At 35.7% G+C, this 23,600-nt stretch overlaps 1 protein-coding gene across 9 annotated transcripts in view; it reads left to right on the top strand.

The window, feature by feature from the left end:
- The window catches only part of AFF1 (ALF transcription elongation factor 1), a 220,283-nt gene that overhangs the window by 116,606 nt on the left and 80,077 nt on the right, over nt 1-23,600 (top strand). For 6 of the 9 annotated variants that reach the window (XM_007495930.3, XM_007495928.3, XM_007495927.3 and 3 more), the window contains one exon: nt 747-1,670. The exons of the other annotated variants lie outside the window; for them this stretch is intronic. In XM_007495930.3, coding sequence (XP_007495992.1) covers nt 747-1,670 — 924 coding nt within the window. The remainder of the gene's footprint in view (nt 1-746; nt 1,671-23,600) is intronic. 9 annotated transcript variants of the gene reach the window in all.

Genomic DNA, 23,600 nt, shown 5'->3' with positions numbered 1-23,600 from the left:
ATAAAATGCTTGTCAAGCCAAGTGCTGAAAGTCATTTAGTACAGTTCAATTTGTAGAGTGGTCATAATTGGTGAATTAGGGGGAAAAACCCTAAAATTAATGGGATGTATATTAAGTTTAAAGAATTAAGAAAAACACGCATACCACATGACTAAGATTCCAGAGGTTGGGGAACTGGGAATGAGCATTCCCAGATAGCTTTGGCCTGCAAGGTAACATAGTTTCCCCCTTTTTTATTATTGCCCTTTAATTTTTACTCCCCTTCTTCTTGTAAGAAATAATGAATAAGAAAAATGGGGAGGGGATTCAAAATGTCAAAATTAGGAAATAGACTGTTCAAGTTTACAGTATATGCCATGTCTAGGGTCCCCCACCTCTGCAAAATACATTGCCTCATCTCTTCAGGGACAAGCTCAGTCATTATCATTATACCATATGCAGGGTATTCTGGTTGGTTGTTTTGTAGTGATAGTCATGTTTATTGTTTACTTCTGCTTACTTCCCATGGTAAGTGAAGTTTCATCTTGCATCTCTGAACTCTTTGAATCCATAATTTCTTACAGAACTGCACATTTCCATTACATTCATGCTCCATAGTTATTGTAGCCATCCCCCTTGTCAACAGATACCTCCTTTTTTTTATTAGTTAATTGCTATCACAATAAATTACTGTTATGATTATTCAGTAAGATTTCTGGGTCAAAGAGTTTTTAATTGTGACATTTTTCTATTTAATTTTTTTTCAGACTAGCAAAGGAGATGAGTTGTCCAGTAGAATTCAAAATACATTGGGTAATTATGAAGAAGTCAAGGAGCTGATCAGTACCAAAAACCAGAATCTCTTTGGTATCCCCGAAGAAAGTAGCCTCTCTTTAACCTCTCAAGGAAAATCTAGGTGTTCTTTCTATCCCGAGAAGACTGGTAGTATCACACATCCGCCATTCTTCAGTAGTGTCCATCACCAAGTTACTAATTCTGCTTCTGGTCCTTCTATTTATATCCCTACTCACTGTCCAAAAGCCACACAGGCAAGAATGGAACCAGCCATGAGCTTACATGCCAGAAGTGACAGCATATCTAGCAACCAGCACCAAGGGAAATATTACAATGGTCAGGATCGTCATCATAGGAGTCAGAACAAAAAAGATGAGCTCCTCCGGCCTGATGGCACATCTTGTGTTGAGCTTTCAGACTCAGCCCTGGAGATGGATAATTCTCTCTTGTCATCTACTTTGTCTTCTTCAGTTGCACCATTGGCATCCCACCATTCCAACCAACCAACTGGATCCAGGATGCTGGGAAGCAGCAAGGGGAGCAGTAAGGGCTGTGCCCAAGCTAAATCTCCCTCGCACCTAGCACTAGAGCCCAAAGAAGAAGAGACACCACAATACAGTTTGGCTCCAGTCACCGGCTTAGGGATGGTCAACTCCCAGCCTTCTTCTCAATCGTTTCCCCCTCCCTCCCTGCCCTCAAAAACCACAGCGATGCAGCAGAAGCCTACGGCATATGTTCGGCCCATGGATGGTCAGGATCAGGCGCCCAGTGAGTCACCTGAACTGAAACCACTGCCTGACGACTACCATGGACATTCCTATGAGAAAATACCAGATTTCAAAGTGACTGCCAAAGCCAAACTTTCTAAGTTGAAAATGCCTCCACAGTCCACCGAGGTAAGTAGAATTCCCCAACTGCTTTGGGGACTGTTCAAAACATGGATCAATGGGGTTGTATCTGGGATGCTATGATGGTGGCTGTTGTCAGAGTAGGGGACACAGATGCACTGAATCATTGATAATAGAATTGGTTTTGAACTTAGGAATACTTCCATATGTTCAAATTTGAGAGATGAAGAAGGGTGGTAAATATGAGGTCTGAGACATAAAAGAGGAGGAAGAGAGGGACAGAACTTGGAACCACTCATTTGGGATCATGGCATCATGACTTAGAGGTGATCCATGGTAGTTTCATAATTTTCCAGATGAAGAAACTGAGTCTCAGTGGGTTAGAAATTGGTTTCCTTTGGAAATTAAGTTATACAAAATCATGGGAATTAAAGCACAGATTGAGTTGATTGTGGATCAAGATTACCTATACAGCTAAAGAAAATTAAAGAAAATGTTGCAAAAGGGGGCAGATAGGTAGCTCAATGGCTTGAGAACCAGACATAGAGACCACTGTGGTGTTCTGGGTTCAAACTTGCCCCAGATACTTCCTAGCTGTTTGACCTTGTGTAAGTCACTTAACTCAATATCAATATCTTCTGTCTTTGGACCAATGCACATATTGATTGTAAAGTGGAAGGTAAAGGTGTTTTTTTGTTTTTGTTTTTTAAGAATGTTGCAAAATAATTAATTTTGAAGAAGAGAATACATTCTCTTGCCCTATTTTAACATTTCTTTTCATTCCCACTTCATGTTACACTCTCCAGATTTGGAGGGTGTTTTGTTTTTTTTTAATTAGTAATCTCTCATCATTTTAACTCTTATTTTAAATAACATCTTCCCTTTCCTTCTATTTCTCTTCTGAGTATGTATTTCTACAATGTACTCTCATTACTTCCATTTGTGTGTATGTTCTACCATCCTTTTGTATGATTCATATGGAACTAAGATTTTTGTCACTCCCACTCCACCCACTCTTTCCTCCTTATTTCATCTTTTGTGAGCGAGTAAGTTCCTTGTGTTTCCTCTTCCTTTCTTGCATAGTATATTCCATTTTCCCCCTCCTTTTTCTTTGTTAATAACAACAGAACAAAAAGAAGACTGGGCACAGTCCTCTTCTTGTTCTTTGTAGACATTAGGGCACCTAAGGTCTGTTCTGTTCTCATCTCTCAACTTGGATGTTAGCACTTTCTCATCTTTTGTGGTCTCTTTCATTGATTGGCTAGATGTGTGGATGTTGCTGGTATTCTTTGGACTTCCTATGTTTGCAGTGTAGACCGTCAGTATGGAATTAATACTTGACCGTGTGGCAGGAGCTAAACTAATTACTGTAGTATACAAAGAAAGTAAAAGTCTTTTCCAAGAAGCTTACAGTCTAATGTGCAAACAACTATATACAAACAAGTTACATACAGGATAAAGTGAAAATGATCACCAGAGAGAATGAATTGTATTCAGAAAAACTTGGAGAAGATTAGGATTTTAGCTGGGACTTGAAGGGAGCCAGGGAAGGCAAGAGAAAAAATAAGGATATTTAGTGTTCCAGAAGTGGGAGACAGCCAGCCCCAGAGCCAGGAGTCTCTTGTTCTGAAGCAATGAGAAGAGGCTAGTTTTATTGGATCAAAGAATAAACAGGAGATGGGAATAATTAGATGTAAAAAGCCTGGAAAGGTAGGAAGGTACTAGATTGTGAAGGGCTTTGAATGCCAAACTGAGGGTTTAAAATTTGATCCCAGAGGGTATAGATATTCTCTTGAATATTGGACCTGACCATTAACGATTACTTTGACAAGTGAATGGAGGATGTGCTCTGGGGTGTAAAGATCACCTGCTTAGGTGATGCTGGCCAGGGTCTGAGCAGCTAATTCTGGGCTTTGCAGTTGTAGATTCCTAGGCTTTGAGCTACTCCTAGTAGCTTGATTTAGATTCTTGCCTTGATTCCTCCTTACATAGCCCTAAATATAGAGTTGGATCTATCCCTTGCTGGGATCTCATCAAATCCCAACCAGATGTTATTGACTGCACTGGTATCAACCTTCCTGTAAGTTTCCAAGTGACTTTGTTATGGAACTATCATTTCATTGTGGGCTCTCTGGGTCCAAGGATGTTCTGGTGATTGTCTATCTCTGCCTCCCACTGTATTATAGAAAAGAACATACAAATGTAAAAATGGCAAAATAGAAATCATATTCCTTATAGACCAAAGCACAGCAAAATAATAATCAATTCAAGGAACACAAATAAGACCAAGACTCTAATGGAAAAATAACAAATCCTAAATGAGGGAGTCCTACAAATCAAAGAAATAATAATTTTGTGAATGAAAATTATGATTAATTCACCTACATTTCCCTTCTTCACAGAAAGTTATCCTTTAAGATAGAGATAAAAAAAGAGAGAAGAGAAAAAGGAACAGTTCAGCATATTTTGAAAGTCTGCCATCCCATAATCCACATCCACAATTCCTACATTTCTAATCAGGGTAGGAGGAGGCGATTTCTCCTCTCATTTTCCAACCCAAACTTGCTCATTATAATTTCACAATATTTAATATATTTAAAAAATATATTTTTACTAATATCTTCTACATTATCTGAATCTTATCCTCTATTCCTTATAAAAAGGAATTTCTTTTTGGCTCTATGATGATAATTCTCTGTAGACTGTATCTTTACTTTATGGCTATAGAAAGTAGCCCAGAGAAAAAAGAAGGCATCAGCCAGCTACTTTGTCTAATCTTCCCAAAGCTGGGTCAGTGCACACTTAACTCACTCTGCATTTCTATGAAAAGGCAAATTGAGATACAATCTCTGTAGAATTTTAATTATTACATTGATAAGAGGATTAAGAGAAAAACTTGGCAAAATCAATCAAATGTTGAAAAAAATCTGATTTTATATGATTTTTGTCTCTGCAATTAGCCATTGAGTTTGGGGCTGTTTTCTCATCACTCTTTTAAATATGTTCTATGTAATTTAGGACTAAACATATTACATATTTGTAATTTCACAAGATTCAGACTGATTTGTTTTACGGTGGCACTGCCTATTTACATTGTTGGGGTTTCTTTATATATATTAGGGAGGGGGGTTCTGCTTGTGTCTTTTTGAATTAGTTAGCATAACTTTTTCCATGCTCCTTCTGTATTCATTATATTCCCCATTATTTATAGGAGTTATTTATACAGTTCATTGTAAAGGAAAAGAAAAAGTTAAAATTTACTGAATTCAAAGTAGAACTCAACAAGCCATCAAAGTTAAAAATTTGATATGGTTCTCTGGAGACACAACAGTTTTTTGAAAAGTATTTTGTCATTCAGATATTTTCATTTACATTTTATTGTTAATGCTAATCATTCCAGGATAGTACCATCACTTTATCTCCATATTTCTTTGTAAACAGAATGATAAATAGCTGTTGTGCTAACTGCTACATAGAATAAATAAGTTACTTGTATGAAGAAAATGGTTAAGTATTTCACTGGGAAGAAATGTATCTTCGAAAAGAAAATGGGTTGATGGGGAGAGTAAATAGTAACTGCTAGACATCACTTTTAACATCCCTGATAACGTTCCTCTGCCAGAATGGCTTCACAGCATGTTAGGTAGGTTCCCTGTGGTGAACTCCTAATCACACAGGGATGAGAGTTACACAGGATAGCTAGACCCAGGATAACCTCTGTTTGTTTATTTTTTAATTTAAAAATGTTTTTAAAATGTAGTTTAAATTTTTTTTATTTCCCATGTTTTTTCTTTTTTTTTCCAGTTATATGGAAAAACAATTTTTTACTTTGAGAATTAAAGTTTTCTCCCTCTCCTCTTCCTGAGTTGGTGAATAATCTGATATAGATTATATCCATATTTTTATATAATGCAAATTTCCATATTGTTCATGCCATGAGAGAAGTCACAAGATAATCTGATTAGTAATTTTGGAAGGAGCATCCTAGAAAATGAATGAGATCACAAATACAGTTGCATATTAGAGCATTCCTTTTCCTTTCTGCCATGTTTAAAATACCTCATTCTTTAGTGGCTCAAATATATTCACTACTGGAGATAGAACCCTTTTAATTGATATCCTTCGGCTTAATGTTTACTATTAGCATTCCTTTTTTTCTATTTTTAAACCTTTACTTTCCATCTTAGAATCAAAACTATTCATTTTTTTCAAAGGTAGAAGAACCATAAGGACTAGGCAAAGTGGGTTAAATGACTTGCCCAGAATCACAGAGCTAGGAATTATATCTGAGGTCAAATCTGAACCCAGGCCCTCCCATCTTGAGGCTTGGCTTTCAATCCACTGAGCCAGCTGGCTGCTCCCCCCCCCCACCCCCACCCCCGCATTCCTTTAAATAACATAACCACATCTAAAGTATATCCATAGTTCTCCTAGCATCTGTCTACCAACTTTGTGCTTGTTCTTACTGATTTGGCAATTAAATAGAAGAATTAGCCAGATGGAGAGTGACCTAGGGTAATATTTATGTGAAAGAATTTGAAGGTAGGAAATATGACTTGCTTCTCCCCTGTTTTTTGTAGAGGTAGAGTTATTGGGAAAACTGGGGGGGAGGGGGGAATATCTTTGTAACTTGATAGCAAGATTATGCCAGGTTCTAGATAAGAGTGTGTGATTTGGTTGAAGTAGTTATTTAGTCCAGAGTCTTTCCTATGCAGACACACACACACACACACACACACAGCTAATTAATTCATCTCTCTTGGTAAAAGTGGCTGTGGTCGTGTGTAAATTTTTAAAAGGCAAAGTGGGGTCAGAATTTAATATTTTGATCTAAACAAATTACAATTGTGTGAGAAACAAAGAGCAACCTTCCCCCTCCCCCCCTAGCCCCACCCCCCACCACCCATCCTGGGTCCTGTCCTGAAGAGATAAATTTTCACTTTTTGTAGGGCTGAGTTGTTATTTGAAAAGCCAGTGGGGGTACTAGTGATAAAAGCTGACTTAGAGTAGAATCTCTAAAGAAGAAACTGGAAGGAGCCATTTGTTTTCATCTGCTTAACTTGTTAGAAACCAAGTCAGAGAGAAATCTCTTTTCCTGTCTTTCTAAATTGTGTTAGTTGGTTTTGTAATTTCCCTTTTCCTTAGTTCTTTACTGCCTCTGTAAAAGAGCAATTAAATTTTAAAAATCCTGACTAACCTTGTTTTCCTGGGATTAAGGTTTCTTGGGAGTTGGAAGATAGGTTAGAGTTCTATTCTCCATTATTCTAAACTTTACCATGTAACTGTGTAGGCACATTTAATGAGAGTCTTCAACTTTGGAATTATGCAAATGAAGTGATTAAAATTTCCATAGAGACTCTTAATGGCTTTATATCCCAAGGAACCCATCAGTATCAAAAAAGTTCCTATATATGTGGATATACTATTTGTGATAGCTAAGAATAGGAAACAAAGTAAATACCTATCAAATAGGGAATAATTAAACAAACTGGTACCTTAATATAATGGAATTTTACTCTGCTGTAAGAGATATGTGTGATAGTACTGAAGTCTCTATAAACAAATGGAGAGCCAAAAACACAAAAGACACAGTACCTAGAACATTGGAAATGGAAAGACTGAGAACACCAAAAAATTAAAAGTAAATGTAACTAAATTATAAAGATCAATTGGGAAGGGCTAGGTGAACTAGAGATGGGAAGTCTTAGGTTCAAATCTGGCCAGAGACACTTCCCAGCTGTGTGACCCTGGGCAAGTCACTTAACCCCCATTTCCTAATCCTTATTGCTCTTCTGCCTTGGAACCAATACACAGCATTGAATCCAGGGTGGAGAGTAATGGCTTAAAAAAAATAATTGGTCAAGCTGGAAGACACCACTTTTGTTATCTCAAAGGACCAAGTACAATTGATATGAAAATGTGATTTTTATTTTGAAATAACAATTTTTATCCTATTATTACTATTTTCTTAGTTAAAAAAAAAAGCACAATAATTCCACAGATGCAATTTGGTCCTTTAAGATAGTCTTAAATTCTGCTTCTTCTAGTATGAGCAAGAGCCCCTAGCTCTTAAAGGGCTGATGTACCAGCAAAAAGAAAAAAAATCATCTATAAGATTCAGATTTTTCCATCAGGTCTCAATTTAAATATGGTATGAAATACAAACTGCAGAAGGAACACATAAATTTAAGTTACCTAAAGATCATTCAGATCAAGCTAGTTCAAAGAATCATACATAATCTTCCAGAAAAAAGTATATAATGTATGGGAAAATGGGTAAAATAGAAGGTAACGTTGCAACTGGGGGCTCATTCATTGCATGAAAAGCCAGGTAAGAGGTCCTGGGTTCACATCTGTTCTCAGATACTTCCTAGCTGTGTGATCCTTGACAAGTCTCTTAATCCTCTTAATCCCAATTTCCTATCCCAGACCACTCTTCTACCTTTGAACCAGTACTTAGTATTGATTCTAAGAGGGAAAACAAGAACAACAACAAAAAACTAGAAAGTAACTATACTCTGTTCTTAGCAAAAGGTATAGTATAATTTTAAAACTTGAGCAACTAAGCTGGCTTCCATAACCATGACTACTCACAAAAACTGTTCATTTGAGGGCAGGATGTTTGCTTTTCTCATTGTATATACCAAGAAGTGCCCAATATAGAGCTTTTAAAATCTTGTATTGTTCAGTTGTGTCCAACTATTTGAAACACCATATGGGGTTTTCTTGGCAAAGATATTGGAGCAGTTTTCCATTTCCTTCTCCAGTTTATTTTAAAGATGAGGAAACTGAGGCAAACAGGTTAAGTGACTTGACCAGTGTCACACACCTAGTGAGGTTTTGAGGCCAGATTTGAACTGGACAAGATGAATCTTCCTAATCCACTATTTGTCAAAAAACTGCTGGGGAAATTGGAAAACAGTATGGGAAAGATTAGGTTTAGATTAACATCTAATACCCTATATCAAAATAAACTTGGAATGGGTGAATGACTTGAATATAAAGAAGGAAGCTATAAGTAAATTAGGTGAACAGTATACTTGTCAGATTTTTGGGAAAAGAAAGACTTTAAGAACCAAGCAAGAGTTAGAAAAAATTAAAAATGTAAAATAAATCATTTTGATTACATTGGTTTTAAGGAAAGCAAAAAATTGGGAAAAAATCTTCAGAACAAAAACCTCTGACAAAAGTCTAATTACTCAAATTTATAAAGAGCTAAATCAATTATACAAAAAAATCAAACCATTCCCAAATTGACAAAAGGGCAGGGGACATAAATAGGCAATTTTCAGATCAAGAAATCAAAAATATCAATTAACGCATGAAAAAAATGTTCTAAATCTCTTATAATCAGAGAAATGAAAATCAAAACAACTCTGAGGTTCCACCTCACACCTAGCAGATTGGCTAACATGATAGCAAAGGAAAATAATAAATGTTGGAGGGGATGTGGCAAAATCGGGACATTAATTCATTGCTGGTGGAGTTGTGAATTGATCCAACCATTCTGGAGGGCAATTTGGAACTCTGCCCAAAGGGTGCTAAAAGACTGCTTATCCTTTGATCCAGCCATAGCACTGCTGGGTGTGTACCCCAAAGAGATAATAGGGGAAAAGTCTTGTACAAAAATATTCATAGCTGAGCTCTTTGTGGTGGCAAAAAAAATTGGAAAATGAGGGAATGCCCTTTGATTAGGGAATGGCTGAACAAATTGTGGTATATGTTGGTGATGGAATACTATTGTGCTCAAAGGAATAATAAAGTGGAGGAATTCCATGGGAACTGGAATGACCTCCAGGAATTGATGCAGAGTGAAAGGAGAACATTGTACACAGAGCCTGATACACTGTGACACAAACGAATGTAATGGACTTCTCTACTAGCAGCAATGCAATGACTTAAGACAATTCTGAAGGACTTATGAGAAAGAATACTATCCACATTCAGAGAAAGAACTGTTGGAATAGAAACACTTAAGAAAAACAACTGCTTGATTACATGTGTTTATGGGGATATATTTGGGGTTATAAACCCTAAGTGATTACTCTAGTGAAAATACCAAGCCCAGTGGAATTGTGCATCGGCTATGGGAGGGAGTTGGGGGAAAGGGAGGAAAAGAACATGATTTTTTAATCCCGGAAAAATACTCTAAATTAATCAATTAAATAAAATTTAAAAAAAAAGAAATTATACTAAATCAACATCCAATAGGTACCAGAAAAATATCATCAGCAAGGAAAAGGATGTTATGCTATCACTAAAAGACAGCAGTAGCCTTACAGCATTGGAGGTGTAAGTTACCCTTTCAAAGATCTTTTACCTTTTTATGCCCCTTCACTCATGTGCCCTGGCTATCTATGTTCCCTACACACGTGTTCCTCAACATATAGGCTTTGGCCATGTGTGTTCACTTTGTGTTTCTTCTCATACTATAATTGTTGGAGAGCACATCCCCGATTTGTGGGAGAAATATTTTGTTACTCTTTTTTTTTTTAAACTATGACTCTTCATTAAATTCTCTTACATGGGGGTTAAGGGATAGGATGAACCTTCCTGCCTTGAGCCCTCCTCCAGCTAGCTTTGCTGATTTAAAATATTGAATGATGTATAAAATTAGTTTTAGGTCCTGGGGATGCAAAAAACAAATGATAGATTGACTTTTAAGCTATAAATTTAGTCAGAGATGAGGCAGAGCAAACACCAAGAAGAGATTAAGATAAACTTCTCAGAGACCAGGGGAGATAACCTGAAGAACTCTTAATTGATTTGGATCTTAACACTGAGGAATATGAGGAGGAAAGAAAATAATCCACAGCATAGGAGAGTTTGGTGAGCAAAGGCATGGAAAAGGAAGGAAAAGGTAGAAAATGACAAGAAATAGGAAGAAAATTGTCTGGTCTGGATGGAAAATTGACTAAAAAGGAAAATAGTTTGAAGTAGAGCTGCTAGAGTTGGTAGGAGTAGACAGGTTAGGGGGAGAGAGGTGAGAGTTTTTTGGGGTGGTTGTTGCAAGGCAGAGCTAAGATACTCAACACACTTTCTCTACGGTACCCTAACTCCAAATAAAAATACTTTCTGGACATTGAATTTTGAAATAACTGATGACACATCCAGCTTGAAATGCCCCTCTTCCTTCCAGCTTCCTTTTTCTATTACTGTCTCTCCTGTTAATGTCAGCTCTTGATAGCAGAGACTCTTTGCTCCTTTCTTGCTAAGGCTTAGCACAGGACTTGTTACATAGTAAATGCTTATAGTTTTCATTGTCTTTTGTATTTTTCCCCAGCTTTAGCACTTTAATATCTTATTCATTTGAATGTAATAAATATATCTGAAAATGTAATCAATATTTTCTAAGACACTAATCTAACATTATAAACAAATTCACACTAACCTCCATTTTAGTTGATCTTTTATTTAGACGGTAATGTTTCTTTAGTGCTTTAAACAAGTCATTCTAAACAGGTAACTCTTTAAAGGTTTATACATACTCTACAGAGAAGAAAGAGAAAATAGATTTGTACCAGTGGAGTAGATGCCTTTATACTAATGAACCACTGAATTTTACACAGGTTTACAAATGGCAACATCACTAGAAGATAGAGAAGGTATCATTTGACAAGAAGTTATGTGTATATATAAAACTATGTCTTGCTTATTTTTATCAGTTCTTTCTCCAGAGGTGGACATACACAAATCATTCTTGAAAGAATATTTCTGTTGATGTATAGAATGTCCTCTTGATTCTACTCCTTTCGCTCTTCATAATTTCATGTAGGTCTTTCCATGTTTTTCTCACATTAATCTGCAGTAGTATTCCATCACAATCATAAGCCACAAGTTGGTTAGTCATTCCCCAATTGATGGGTATCCCTTTAGTTTCCAGTTCTTTGCCCACACAAAGAGAGCTGCTATCAATATTTGGGGGGGGGGGGTATTTTCTTTTTCCCTTACACCTTAGGAAATACACCTTAGGAAATAAACCTAATAGTGGTATTGCTAGGTTGAAAAGAATATACAATTTTATAACTCTTGGGACATATTTCCACATTGCTCTCCAAAATAGTTGGATCAGTTCCAACAGTTTATTAGTGTCTCCCTTTCTCTATATCCCTTCCAACGTTTGTCATTTTGCCCTCTTATTATTTTAGCCCATTTGATAGGTGTGAGATTTTATCTCAGAGTTGTTTTGATTTTGAAGGTTTTTTTTTGTTTTTGTTTTTGCTTACTTCATTTCTCTAGTGTAGGGCCATATCACTGTATAAGCTTTGATTATTGTATCAGCCTGCTATTGTATTCTTCTTGCTTTTAATTTCTCCCCATTCCAATTTATCTTCCATTCATCCACTAAAGGGATTTTTCTTAAATGCAAGTCTTACCATACCACCCCCTATTCTCAGTAAGTTTTAGTTTCCCTATTACTTCCAGGATTAAATATAAAATATAGTCATTCAAACCCTTTGTAGCCTAATCCCTCCCATTTTTCCAATCTTCTTACATCTTTCTCTGTAACAGGTAACTCCATTATCAGCTCGAGGAATTCTCTGACTGTCCCTGATTCCAGGAACACTCTTCTTCCTCTCCTTTTCTCCTCCTCCCAATCTTCCTGATTTCCTTTAAGTCACCACTAAAATCCTTCCTACAGGAAGTCTTCTCCAACCCCTCTTAATTTTAGTTCTTTCCTTCTGTTAATTATTTCATCTTTATCCTATACATTGCTTCCTTTGTTGTGTATGTTTGTTTGCATGTTGTCCCCTCATCATATTGTATGCCCTCTGAGGGCAGAGATTGTCTTTTGTCTCTTTTGTACTTCCAATGCTTAGCACAGTGCCTGGCACACAGCAGACTCATAATAAATGTTTATTGAATTGAATAAGTTGTCTTTCACTTGTATTTGTATTCCCAATCTAGTGTTCTTTCTTTTATTTCTTTGGTGAGGTTTTTTATTTTAATTTTTAATTTTATATTTATTATTAGTTAAAATTTTTTTCTATTTATGTTTTTCTATTCTACTCATTATTTATGCTGTGCGGAATATAAATTCTTCTCTCATAATTCTCATTTCTCTTTTAAGTCACTCAGGAACATCATGTTACAGTTCCATGTTCTCATTTTCTCTAGGGTCTTCTTTCACTTTGTGACTCCCTCCCCTTTTACTGTGGTTTCATGGGTATTGGATCTTGAATTGTCTCAGCCTCTTTCCACACTGGACAATTCATGCTTCTTCAGCCTAAGGCTTTGCCCAACTGACTTAGCTAGATACTCTTCCCTCAGGTTTGGTGGAGTAATACACAGGGCTTCCCAAGCACAATGTCCTGTCCTGGTGATCTGTCCTGCTCACTTTGTTCCTTAGTTCTCTGGCCCTGCACATTTAAGAGCCTGCCATCACTGGCCCTCGTGCTGGCACTGGCAAAGACTGTTTTCCTTGGTGCATCTCACTTTGAGCTCTTTGCAGACTTTAGTTCCTAAAGGCAGTGGCCAAGCTGGCTCTTGGGGCTAGAGGGAACTTCCATCAGTGGTGATGTGGGCTCTAGAGTCCTTGAAATTTAAGGAGGAATGGGGTACAGAGGTGGGTTTTGATGTAAGCCTGTGTGGTATGTGATTAAGGCTGCTAATGAAGCACCTCTGTGTGGAGGCAGGGAAAGGGGTGCTGAGTGACATTATAACCCATGACAGACAGTTCCTGGTTGTTTTTGTTTGTTTGTTTGTTTTGTTTTTTTTAATACCCTCTCGGTTTCTAGATATTCTGGACCATGGAAATTGATAAAGTTGCTTAATCTTTGGAGCATAATTTCTGTGATAGGTTGTTCATAGGATCTAGATGTCCTTGCAGTCTTGCCTTTCTAAGTGAATAAGGACATTTTATTACATGAAACAATGAAATAGATTGAATTTAATATAAATATACAGTTTTAGACCTGAACAAATTTTAAATTAATTTCGTTTAATCTAGTACTTCACAAATAGGAAAATAAAGCTGAGACAGGTTATGTCACATAGGAATGTGTATAGTTATAACTTCAGTACAAGATGACTGTTTCTTCATTCTCCTTTATTACTCTCTTCATTATCCTAGAGAGATTTTTATAATTATAAAATTTATAATCACATTTTTAAGGTATATGCCAGTCACTGTGCTGAGTGCTGGAGACAGAAAGTCAGTCAAATAAGATAGAGGAAAAGGGATAGGACAGAATGTGGGTGGCGTAGAAGAATTAGAACTGGGGGAAAAAAAGACTTATTTAAACACCTACTATGTGCTAGGCTCTACTAATTGCTGAGGGTGCCAAAAAAAAAAAAGCAGAAGAGGGTCCTTACCCTCAAAGAAGTTTACAATTGAATAGGGAGAAAAAAAATACAAAAGGAAGCAGAAAATCAGGGCAAGGTGGGGAAAGAAGCTACCATTACCAGGTGAGAAATTAAGTTAAGACTGATCTGGGCTCCTTCTTTAAGTGCATGTTCTTGGATCAAAGGTCTTGAGTCCCAGGGCCAAAGTTATTGAATGAGGTTTGAGTATTTCAGGATAAGAGAAGATAAAGGCAGTAAGAAATCAACTAGTAAAGAGGGAGAGATTGGAAATAAATGAAAAAGTAGGAGTCTGTTGGAGGGGACAGAATGGAATGGGATCACATGAACAAGGGGAGGGATTGGCCAAGGAGTAAGGCTACTTCATCATGTGAAACAAGTGATGGAGGTGAGAATGGCAGAAGGAACCTGGGTGGTAAGAAGAGGAAAAAGAGAGAAGGGAAGAGAAGAGAAGAGGGAGTTCATGGAGAATGGCTTTAATTTTTTTCTGCTAAATATGAAGCAAGGTTCTCTACTGAGAGCATGAAGAAGAGGAGCCACAGGAGTTTTGAGGAAGTAACAGAAGATTCTATTGATACAGGAGGTAGAAATAGGCTTGCCTTGCAGCAGCGAGGGTCCAGTTGAGGTTTTGTAACATAAATTTGTAGTGGATCCAGTCAGAATGGTCCTATGATTTTTCCTTAATTTTCATTGAGCAGCATAGGAATAGGCATGGTATGAGGTATATATAGGTATGAGGAATGGTGTCAGTGATAGGATTGAGGTTTGTCTCATTGCAATTGGTGATAAGATAAGAGGGGTAGGGGTTCAAGAAAGAAGGACAATATAGAATTGAAATGATTCACCAAAGAGTCAAGATAGGGAGTAGATTTGAGAGTGACCAGAGATGGGCATATAGCCTGGGAAATAATTTGAGGGGTCTAGAGATGAGGAGGAAGAATAAGAGGTGAAAAATCAATATATTATTTTCAGATAATTCTTCAACATGGGGTTGAATATTTGTGAGTGATGGCAGAATCCAGGGTGGGACCATCCTTGTGGGTAAAATGGGTTGGAGGAATAGTTCTTGGGAGGTGAGTAAGTTAAGGACCTGAGCAATTAGGGTATTTGAAGGAGAATATGTATGTTGAAGCTTCCTATTATATAGACAGGAGTTGGGGAACAGAGAAGCCAAAATTATACTGATTACAAGTTCAGCACTGTCTGCTGCTCCATCTAGCCACCATATTTTTCAATTTGATGTGTGCAGACCAAAACTCAAGAGTTGTGTTATTTTGCATTTCTCTTATTATTAGGGATTTGGAGCACTTTTATAAGGTTGTTGATAATTTGAATTTCTTTGTTTTAATTTGTATTTTTCTAATTAATAGTGATAATAGAATATTTTTTCACATTATTATAGAGAGCTTTAATTACCTTGTCTAAGAACTGCCTGCTTATATCCTTTGACTATCATTTGGGGAATGGCTTGTATTCTTTATATATTACTCATTTTTCTATGTATTTGAGAAATGAGGCTTTTAATAGAGACACTTAAAAAAATTTTATACTGATTATTACTGTGACATCCTATTCCTCCCCCTTCTCCTTTTCTTCTTCCATTTCTGTCCAGCCTTAAATGTATTTAGCTTTTGATCACCACATCTCCCAATTTGTCCTCTTTGAACCAATTCTGGTGAGAGTAATGTTGAGGTGTTCCCCCCACACCTTCCCAATCTTCCCCTCCACTATAAAAGCTCTTTCATGTCTCTTTTATGTGAGAAAATTTGCCTCCATTCTATTTTGCCTTGCCTTCTGTTTTAGAATCAATACTGTGTTTTGGTTTCAATGCAAAAGAATGGTAAGGGGGTTATGTTAATGGCATTGGGGGTTAAGTGACTTACCCAGAGTCATAATTCTAAGAAGTATCTTGAGGGCAAATTTGAACCTAGGACCTCCAGTCTCTTGGTGTGGTTTTCTGTGCACAGAGCCACCTAGCTACACCCCAGGATTACTACATTGTTATTTATTTTGGGATCTTGTAAAAAAACCCTTTTCTTTACCAGTGTTTCTCATTAATTCTCTGGAGAATCTAGACCTCTTTTCCAGCCTCTATCAATTTTAAAAATAATTTTTTCTACTTCTATTTAAAAGTCTTTAAATTTTTTTATTCTTATGATACTGAATACACAAATTAATTATATATGATCGTAGATTTAGATTCCACACCATCAGGTTTAACGCTTTCATTTTGTTGATAAAGAAACTAAGAGCACACTGGCTCTGGTGTGATTTCAACACAGGTCTTCCCGACCCATAGTCCCCTATTCAGTCTGTTGTTCTACGTCTCCAATTTAGGTATTATTGTCTTTTTTTATTACATTACCATGACCCAACCATAAATGATTAATTCTTTCTTGTTTGTTTAAACTTTCCTTTATTGTAAAAGATATTCTCTACTGAGTTTTGCTGATTATTTTAAAAGATCTTTAATGTTGTATTTAAGAATCCTTTTTTGGGGAATCAAAGATTTTTTAACTGTTCTTCATACAACTCTTGCTCTGTAGTTCTTTATTAGAGGTGGCCTCCTTCAATTTTGAGGTGTATATTAATAGACTTGATACCCAGCAAGCAAATTGCTTTACATTCCTTTATCTTGTCTGTTAGCAATCATACATATATCCATGCACATTTCCTTATGAATGAAGGCTCCTCTTCCCTGTGAAAATAAGGAATTTTCAAAACTTAATTCATAAAATTATTAAAATGTCATTTAAATTTCCAACACCACAAGTATAAATATATAAAAACAGAAACCAGGTGAGGTTTAATAGGAGCTCCCAGTGGTAATGTGAATAATTTTTTTTTTGTTTGGTTTAGTTTCCCTTTGGGTTACTCAGGGAATCTGATGGTCTGTTGTGAAAGAAGCATACACATAGCAGAGGTCATTCATTTATGGCCATTTGGGGCAGTAGATCTCGCTTCCAAAAGGCCACATGCTTTGTATGTTTTTAAACTTTGTCCACATGTTACTTGTAGAAGTCAAAACTGCCTAAGGGACAGATGTTGCCAATTTCCCATGTACAGAGGGAAGGCAAATATTGCTAAGCAACCATGTACTTGAGAGAGCATTTTTAGGAGTGGAGCCAAGGGAGTCAGTCATGCCTGGGAGCACTTTCTGCTTCTCATGGCTCAGTGCAAGAGAAGAGATGAAAAGTTCTTTCCTATCAGGGCTTCCACTCCAGCAGCCAGCACAAAAGCCACTCACCCACTGACATTGATTAGGGCTGACAAGGGAATGTATGAAAACAGGGAATCTCTTTTGCCATGTAGGAAGGCAATAAGACATGTTCACCGAGGTAAGTGCGCCACGTTGGACAGCTGTGTGATCACAGCTGTGGCCTCAAGAGCCACTTGGTATTTAGTTTAGTGCAGTGAAAGAGCATGAAACAAGGTAGAATGGGAAAATACCTCAAAAGAGCCAATGTTTTCCCTCTCCCACCCTCCTTCCTTCTCCCTTTCCTACCCTTCCTCTCTTCTCTCCACTTGTCTTTTCTGTTTGGAGATGGCATCTGAAGAAGAGATTTCAAATCATTTCTGTACCAGGAACAGAACAAAAGAGCTTCTAAAGATGTAAGAATTAATGCCAAAGTATCACCTGCTCCTCCCATATTCCCTCCCTTGCATATATTTGATAGATAATTGACAGGTAGTGTGGCTACTCCTTTTTTGGGCTGCCATTAGAGACTTAAAAGACAAAGAGTCTCACCTCTTGAGATTTTCAAGGTGGTTGTTTTTATTGGGCATGGGGAGTGGCTATAGATAGAATTCTTTTTTTTTTTAACTATGTGGGAAATGAATTTTTTTTTTTGGCCAGCACATTTTAAATTCATTAAAATCATGGGCTTTAATAATACTTAGCAAATATGACTTTAAATAAAACTACAAGTTGGAGAGATGGCTTTGATTCTTAAAACTTTGATTGCTTGGTCTTGACCAGGACAGGAAAGGTTAAATAGTAGGGGCCTTATTTATCAGCATGGGCAGGTTTTTCCTGGTCTTTGTTTTTCTCTGGCTCTTGACTTCAAAGGAGGTTGTATATGGAGATTGAAGTCTCTTTTTCCTAAAGGTCTTTAAAAAGAGCAGATTTAAAGTCTCTGGACGATTTCCATGTGGTCCTAATTGAAAATTGCATTCTCGACTCTCCAAGATGTCATCTAGCATTAACATTTGAGATTCATAGTACTAAGTTGTACAATATGATTTATGATTATGTAGGGTAAAATTTATTTTGATAACATTGGCCATTTTTAGGGATCTGAATTGTTTTATGAAGTGTGTGTTGGATATGTTTAAGGTTGTGTATGATTTCTTAAAAATTATTATACTAAATCCTTCCTCCAAAAAACAATGAGAAGTTGTCTGTCTTTCTTTCTGCAGCTAAAATAATAAAATTACAATAAAAAAAGTATTTTTAAAGTAGTTAATATGTGCCAAGTACTGAGTGACATTCTAGGGACACGGGAAAGAGAGAAAGATTTTTTGAAAGTGTAACCATAGATGTTTCTGATCAGTTTGAGACCCAAAATACAATGTTTTGAAGTTACTGTGTCATAATTATCTGTGTGATGTGAATTTATTTTAGTCATTCTTGGTTTTTAGGTAAGAAGTGTCACAAATTGAGTGAATTTTGGAAGTTGCCTTTTTCCTTGATTCAGAAACATTGGAGTTTTCTAGTGAATTAAGAGACCCATGGAATTGATTTTACTGTCAGAGCTAATTAAGCTCTGAGAAAATAAAGTGGAACAGATTTTTTATTAAGAAAAGTGACTCTTTGTTGGGCATTGAAAAATCTTTAAACATTTTGTCTAATTAAGATAATACAATACAGTATTGGTCAGGTAAAGGTCATTTTTACCTGATGCTAACTAGTAATTTATTATGAAAATACAACACTGCTTCCTTTTCAAGGAATCTTGCACCCTTGCCATTCCGAGGATTAAAACATTTTTTCCATCCCTGCCTTGTCAGAGTAGTATCTCCAACTAGCACTGTAGCAGTCTCTGACAAGGTTTTCCCAGGAGTCACATCCAGGTGTATAAAATAGGCAGGAGGGACACAGGTGCATTTGTATCTCACGTACAATTTGAATTTCCTTTGGGGAGAGAAGGGGAAGAGATTGGTTTTATTTAACATTTTAAAACTCCACTCTTGAAGTGGTGATAATACCTTCCCCTGTCTCTTAAAGATTCTTAAATATGTTATTATATTATATTTTATACTTTTATTTATGTTGCCTCTGAAAGGCAATATAAAATTAGTGTCAGACAAACTTAGAACTTTTCAGAGGAAAATTACTAAATGATGCATGGCGGTAATGTCATCATAACAGAAGCTTAAAATATTTTTCTAGACTGAAAATGATTCATCTGGAAATAAATCCTGTTTAGGAAAAGGTATTGAATGATTTTGCATGTTTGTAAGTGATTGGTTAGTTCCAGATAGCAATCTAATAAATTTGATTGATTCCAACCCCAGGGCACCTTTCTATCTACATAAAGATGTTTTACTTTTTGAAGGTAAGATACTAGTCTCCTGAAGATAGTGTAGCAAAATGTTAGCCATTAACGTCTCCCAGTGATAGACCTCTGGAGTATATTGTATCTTTAATAGAATAGGCAACTATTAACCCTACAAAAAAAGGGACTCAAAAATTTCTCTTTCATCAAAAGAGTTTTAGGATTTCTATTTAGATGTCATTTTTAATATTGGCAAAATGCAGGCTTAGAAGTATTAAAAGACAATGAAGAGGGTGGAGTCATTTATTTATCATTTATCATCTGTGTTTGTTATAGCATCAGTAATCCCTGGGGCATTTACCTTCCAAATCATTTCCTCAGAGTATTCTGTACTTCTAGCCTACCACTTTGAGTTTGTGGGTTGTTGTTTTTTTTTTTTTAATCAAAGTTAGGAGACAACAGTAAAGGAGCAGACTGCTCTGGGATTACCACTGGAATAAGGTCACAACAAAATCTTTCTATCTTTTCAAACAAAGTGCGGATTAAATGGTTTACTATATACTTAGGTCTTTAGCTTCCTGCTGCAGAAAATGGTTGATGACTTCTGCTTGGGGCCCATTTTGTTCTCAGTTTATATTAGCTATAGAAAAATATGCTGGGCACCACAGGGAAGACAGAATTAGAGAGTGAGTGTCTTATGAATTCCGGGCTTGGCAGTTAAGTTGGACAGATAACACATACTCACAAAGAAAGAAGAATACATTTAATATGTTGTATCTTTTGAAATCCTGTTGGGCCTGAAAAAGAAATGCTCATGGGACTTGGGCAAGAACACTCACAATTGGTCCTTTTTAGTACTCTTTTTTGTGTAGGTTTTTTAGGGGGGGAGAGAAATAAGATCAAACAGTAATACAAAACTCATCCTATAGTAGTGTTTTCTTTAAAATTTAGGTTCCTGTGAAATTCTCTTTACAGTGTTGTTAATTCACTATGTAAGGAGAAAAATTTGGACTTCTTTTGATGGAATATCAACATTTTTTCTTTACCCAATAAATAGGACTGGTATAGTAGGGAAAAGTGAGGGGGAGTCGAGTCTGTTGAAGAAAGCTATTGATTTTCTATAATTGGACCTAAATCATTAACTGGGCTTTTTTTTTTTGACAGTAAGTATAGGAAGAATGCATTTCCTTACTAAGCTTACAAAATCACTCATTTCTGTGACATTCAATTTGACCTCAACTGACTTTCCAACTAAGATGAAGTGTTGAGAATCTTTAACCCAATTATTAATCATAAAAAATTGGAAGGCTAAATAACTAAATTTAATAACTAAAATTAATGCATGACATATTCATGGAAGGCACCAATAAATAAATTTATCTGAATTTTTTAAATTCAGTTTTAGTACTTTCTAAAGAGGGGGGGAAAGTCAACCCATCTGTTCAGAACCATGAAAAAGCCTGAAATTTTGTGCATGTAACACCTGTGGACTTTCCCCCTCCATTAAGTAGTACTAAGCATTCTCTCAAATTTCTTCATTCTAGTTCTGTTTGATCTTTATAATTTAGTTGCATTTACTTTTGATTTGGGAGGAGCACATAGTTCTTTCCACTTACATGGCTGTAGTTTATGTTGTAATGTGTGCTGTTTTCTTGCATCTACTTAATTCACTCTGTTATTAGTTCATATAGATCTTTCCATGCCTCTCTGGATTCATCACATATGTCATTTCTTACACCACAATAATATTCCACACATCCACCACAATTTGTTTAGTCATTCCCTGGATAAGGAACACATGTTTGGTTTCCATTTCTTAATTACCACAAAAAATATTGCTCTGAGTAATTTGGAGTATATGAGAACTTTTTACTTATCAGTAGCTTCCTTGAGTGAAAAAAAAGTATACTATATTAATAATAATATGATATATTAATGGAGCCTCTGGTTTAAAGGATATGAGTATCTTAATAACTATCTGCATAATTACAAATTACTTTTGCAAGTGGTTCTACCACTTCACAATTCCACCATCAATGTATGCTTATCTTTCCACAACCCTTGGAATTGATTGTTTTCCATTTTTTGCCACTTTGAAAGATGTAAAGGGAAATTTCAGAGTTGTTTTGCTTTGTATTTTTCTTATTATTAGTGTGTTGGAGCATTCTTTCCTGTGGTTGTAAATATGTTACAGTTCTTTTGAGAACTATTTGTTTATATTCTTTGACTGTGTGTTTATTGGGAAATGGCTATTCGTTTTATACATTTCAAATAATTATTTATATATCTTAACCAAGCAAGAGATAGAGACAGTTAGATAAGATAAAATAAGTAACTTTGAATAGTTGAAAATGAAATATGATGAGGACAGCTGGGTGGCTCAGTAGATTGAGAGTCAGGCCTAGAGACAGTAGTTCCTGGGTTCAAATATGGCCTCAGACATTTCCTAGCTGTGTGACCCTGGGCAAGTCACTTACCCCCATTGCCAAGCCCTTACTGCTCTTCTGACTTAGAACCAATACATATAATGGATTCTAAAATGGAAGATAAAGGTTTAAAAGTAAAAAATAAAATGAACTATGATATAAAGATTGCTTATCATAGAAATTTGGTACAAAGATTTTCTTCCCTATTTGACCATTCTTGTTCTAGGTTCATTAATTTTGTCTGTGCAGAAACTTTTTAGTTTCAAGTTATCAAAGGTATTTATTTTACCTTTTGTCATTGCCTCTGACTTTTGCTTGGCTAAGAAGATGTCTCCTAACCCTTTCTCTTGGGTATGGCCTAAGACATTTTTCCCTTCTAATTTTTTTGGTAGTTTGATCTTTAATATTAAGGTTGTGTACTCCATTTAGGATATATTGCAGAATATAATTGTAAGGTGTTGATGAACAGTGTTTATAAATAAAAATAAGGAATTTTCCTCAAGAGTTTTTTATTGTCCACCTTATAAAACTAAGTTATTATGTTCTTTTGCTTCTGATTATCTCTTGTCTGTTCCTATTGACCTGTCTAATGAATATTAATGGATGTTTATTTATAATATTATATTTTTGTAATGATATATTATAATTATAAATTTATAAATTATTATAATAATGATTAGTCCTTTAATATTTTTCTTGTCTTATTGCTGTTGATAGCATTTTCAAAATTACATAAAATTATAATGTGAAGAGTGAACATCCTTGCTTCACTCCTATATTTGCTGGGGAAAGTTCTACTGTGTGTCCCTGTTGCATATGATGTTTACTTTTGGTTTTAGATAGATGGTTTATTGATATTTTAAGAGGTCCCTCTTTGCTTGTATTTTATAGTAGTTTTAGCAAAAAGATTTTTGGTTTTGATATGATTGATTATGTTAATGGTATTTTTACTTTCATCCCTGATACAAATCCTAGTTGGTCATCAGGAATGATTTCTTGCATAAATTGCTGTAGTCTGTTTGATTAGATTGTGTTTAAAATTTTTGAGCCAGTATTCATTAATGATATTTGCCTATACTTCTTTCCTTCACTTTTATCTTTCCCTGGTTTAGTATTGGAACTCTTACTTGTTTCACAAAAGGATTCTCATAGATTGTTTTCTGTTTTGATTTTTGACAGTAATACTCCTGTGAACCCAAAGTTCCAGGATTATTTTTTCTTTTATAGTTTTCTTTTTTGTATCTAGATCTATTTCTTTTTTTTTTTTGAGATGCATTATTTAAAATCCCTTTCTGATAGTATATATATTTTGTGGGTCTGTGTCTTTGTTTTTGGTCTCTGAACCTATTACTTTTTACTACCTTATGGTCTGTCAAGCATATATTAACTATTTCTGCCTTTTAACATTTGTTTGCAGTATTTTTGTTCCCTTAGCATACCTTTTGTAAAAATGTCATGTATTGCTGAGAAATTTTTTTTCCTGGCTTTCCAATTTAAAAGATGCTGTCTCTTTTAACTCTAGTTTCTCCAGCACTTTATTCAGTTCCATATTTTTCCTTTTATTTGTTTTTCTTTTAACTTTAATAGAGGAAAATCAAAATTTCCTGGCTTTGGTATTCTCAGTGAATTCTTGTAGGATAAATGCTTCCTTTATGAACTTGGATGCTAAGGTATTTGGAGGATAAAAATAATTATTATAGATACTGGTTTGTTGGCTGTGATTCCTTTTAGCATAATATAATTTCCTTGTT

This window comes from Monodelphis domestica, chromosome 6 (genome assembly GCF_027887165.1).
Source record: "Monodelphis domestica isolate mMonDom1 chromosome 6, mMonDom1.pri, whole genome shotgun sequence".
Taxonomy (NCBI): domain Eukaryota; kingdom Metazoa; phylum Chordata; class Mammalia; order Didelphimorphia; family Didelphidae; genus Monodelphis; species Monodelphis domestica.
Note: the sequence above shows the minus strand (reverse complement) of the source record. Positions and strands in the feature narration are given on the sequence as shown.